This window comes from Triticum aestivum, chromosome 3A (genome assembly GCF_018294505.1).
Source record: "Triticum aestivum cultivar Chinese Spring chromosome 3A, IWGSC CS RefSeq v2.1, whole genome shotgun sequence".
Classification (NCBI taxonomy): Eukaryota; Viridiplantae; Streptophyta; class Magnoliopsida; order Poales; family Poaceae; genus Triticum; species Triticum aestivum.
The window spans coordinates 77,958,607-77,962,173 of NC_057800.1; the positions used below are offsets into that span (position 1 = coordinate 77,958,607).

Here is a 3,567-nt window from a genome sequence, read left to right on the forward strand (position 1 = left end):
CCGAGCGGGCCAGCTGCGGGCCCCGCGGGCCGGGCGGCGGGCTGTGGTGGCGGAGGCCATGTGGCAGGCGCTGAGAGGCTGGGAGCGGCGGCGCGGTTACGTCCGGTCCGGGACGGACATGTCCGGCGGGCGAGAGGGGAAAGATCTAGGGTTTCATCCGGGACTTCGGAGGGAAGATGTTTTTATAGGTAGAGGGAGCTAGGAGAGTCCAAATGGGGTGCGGTTTTCGGCCATGCGATCGTGATCGAACGGCCGAGAGGATGGAGGGGGCTTGGATGGGTTTTGGGCCACTTTGAAGGGGTGTTGGGCTGCAACACACACGAGGCCTTTACGGTTCCTCGGTTAACCTTTGGAGTATCAAACGGACTCCAAATGGCACGAAACTTGACGGGCGGTCTACCGGTGGCGTACCAAGGCCGCTTGGAAAATCTCGGTCCATTCCGAGAAAATTTAACACCCGCTCACGAAAAAAGACAAAAGGGGGCGCCGGAGGACATAAGAGTGCCGGAATGCAAAACGGATAACGGGGAAAATGCTCGGATGCATGAGACAAACACGTATGCAAATGCGATGCACATGATGACATGATATGAAATGCATGACACGCAAACAAATGACAAGGCAACAACAACGAATAACTGGAAGACACCTGACGCAACGGTCTCGGGGCATTACAGTAAGCCGCCGCATCAAATAACGGAGCCGTCGTGCACACAACCGACGGCAACCGACGCTAAGTTAACCCTAGAAAGAAGAAACCCACATTAGCCCGCGTGATCACTGTGTATATCATGACGAGCAGCACTACCAGAACAAGATGTGCGATGACCTGGACCGCCGGAAAGCTAGGTTACCCGCCCCGCTAGGTTAACCACTACGACGATAACAACGGCAGGATGCTTCCGCGAGCGAGACAAATATGGGGAAACGGCATGCGGTGCCTGCGAGCGCTGGAGGTTCACGACAGTGCCGCGCGCGCTCTCGGACGAGATCACTGCCGCCGATATTTCTACAGAACCTCAACAGAATGATGGAAGAGCTGCGTGAATGATGGAGCTGCGTGATTGATGTATCGGCCGTCGGCAGGTCATACCTGGTCGTGGGGTCGTGTCATCTTTTTTTCGAGATGTCACCGTATACAGACGTATGGGTTATACGGGTTATACGGAGCTTGGATATGGGCAGCGGCAGGCCGGAGAAAAAAATATATGACGGGGGTCAAGAATACCCTTAGAAAATTGAGTTAGGGGGTGAACCGGAGCAAGGCTCCTGTCTATCGGGCATGAACCCTGTTCGTGACGTTTCAAGCAGGGTGCCCTCTTCCAGACTTGTTCTCTGAATATGAAACCACAGGTCCAAGTAAGCACGCGCGGAGGAAAACGATTGCATGCATATCCAATCGCACCGCTGCGCAACTACGTACGTACGTGCTTGGGCCGCCTATACCGTGCACCACAATGCACGTCAGACAAAGTGAACGCGTGCTTCTCCCGTGATGCATCCACACGCCTCAAACTGGCTGGCCGATGGCTATTTAAGCTCGATCTTCTCCCATATCGATCTGCACCAAGACAGCTTACTACTAGCTAGCTAGAGATCAGTTAACAGCTGATTGTGGACACCAGCTACGTACGTACACATCCTCGCTCACAGGTTGCAAAATGGCTTCTCTCTCGAGTAGTCCATGGCTTCATCTCCTACTGCTTCTCGTGGCCATGGGCGGCACGTTCGCGGCCGCCGGTGGCAGCGGGAACCCCACCGCCGGGTTCCAGAAGGTGCAGCTCGCCGACGGCGATTTCCAGGTGCAGAGCCCGTACAACGTGCCGGAGAGCCAGCGGTTCCAGTACCGCAACGGTGTGCGGACGTTCTGGGTGCACCGAAATGACAAGCCCTTCAACACCGTCACCCACACCAACCCGCGCTCTGAAGTCAAGCTCCGGGTAAGTACATAGCAGCACATTGTTGAGATTCCTCCTGCCATGGAGTCACATAATATATGATCTATGCTCTTCCAGGGCCACGACTACTCGTCGGGGGTGTGGCAATTCGAGGGCTATGGCTACGTGCCGTCGGGGACCTCCGGCGTGTCGGTGATGCAGATCCACAACGAGGAGGGCGCCGCGCACTCGACGGTGTTGATGTTGCACGTCTACGACGGCGTCCTTCGGTTCTACAGCGGGGCGGCCATCGAGCCCGACATCTACGACCGGTGGTTCCGCCTCAACGTGATGCACGACGTCGGCGCGTCCACGGTGGCCGTGTACGTCGACGGCGAGCGAAAGTTCAGCACCAGCGTGACCCCCAGCGAGTCCTACTACTTCAAGTTTGGGGTGTACATGCAGCACCATGACCAATCCAGCTGCATGGAGTCACGATGGACCAACGTCACGCTCTATACTAAGCACTAGGCGGTAGATAGCCATGTCTGTTGGTAATGCGTACTAGCATGCCGTATATGTTTACACCACCCTATGTATTACATTATTACCACCAGAAGTTGAATAAAGGTTGTTGTTTGGAGTAGTACACGCACATGTGACCCCTAACGTGCCCGTGACTTCTTTCTCAGAATTATTTTATAAATATATACATATTTATGTAGTGATTAGTAAGATGAATTTTAAGTACCGTTAAAAGGAGTAGATAATATAACGATCATTTTTCCGTTAGGGTAAACCACCGAACACTCCTGCTCGAGCCCTGGAGCAAAGAAAAAGGGCGATCGTTATGAGTAATTCGTCCTTTACTTGCCGGGCACTTTCCTCTTCTCTCCATCCGATAACCGAAACACGCGTACTAATCATGCTTCTTTGATTCCCTCTTGTCTCGCAAAACTATAGTGTGTTGACCTATCACGTGATCAAGTTCCCAGAGATGGGTAGCGGACTTCTGTCGATGCTCTTCGCAAAGGAGAAGGTGCCGGGATGTGGCGGCAACGAGTTCGACTTGATTTAGAAAGAAAATTGTGAATACACATACACATGTGTACTATGTATTTATAAAATTTTACGCAACCTCTGTAACTTAACATAAGACGTTTATTAAGTTAGAGAGGAAGTAATACTTTTCACATGTGGCATACAAAACAATATCTATTTCAAATGGGCCAGAAAAGTTGTTGGGCTGACTTTTATCCGTGTAGCCTACAAATCACAATATTTTCAAACAAATTTTCACAGGCATTACTGCACACATATTAGTTTTCACAAGAATTTTTTAGAAAAATATTTAAATATGAATTTTGTTATTATTTTAAATACCAAGCTCCATGAAGCAATACGCCTGCACACCTGGTGAGGGCCATACGCCGACGTTCCTATTCCTAGTGAGAGGCACAATGTATCTCCTAAGTTTTCTAAGCTTCGGCTTGGCGGCATGGTGGGCGAGTGGCACCCTGCAGCGGGTTTGTTGGCGCTGTTCCGTCCCTGATGGCCTCGGGCCTGCATTCTCCGATGTCCGTGGCTTGCGGGGCCTCTGCCGGCGCAGCTCCGGCCCCAACGACCAAGTAGATGCATTCTCCTCCAGCTTACTTTGCCCATCAGTGTCCTGTCTGCTACGACCTCATCA

The 3,567-nt window shown here is 52.1% G+C and overlaps 1 protein-coding gene across 1 annotated transcript; it reads left to right on the forward strand.

The window, feature by feature from the left end:
* The first annotated feature begins 1,580 nt into the window (after positions 1-1,580).
* LOC123057976 (citrate-binding protein-like) lies at positions 1,581-2,526 on the forward strand. Its single transcript, XM_044480830.1, has 2 exons — positions 1,581-1,940; positions 2,016-2,526. The coding sequence occupies exons 1-2, from the start codon at positions 1,662-1,664 to the stop codon at positions 2,406-2,408; spliced, it is 672 nt and encodes a 223-aa protein (XP_044336765.1). The 5' UTR covers positions 1,581-1,661; the 3' UTR covers positions 2,409-2,526.
* Positions 2,527-3,567: the final 1,041 nt, after the last annotated feature.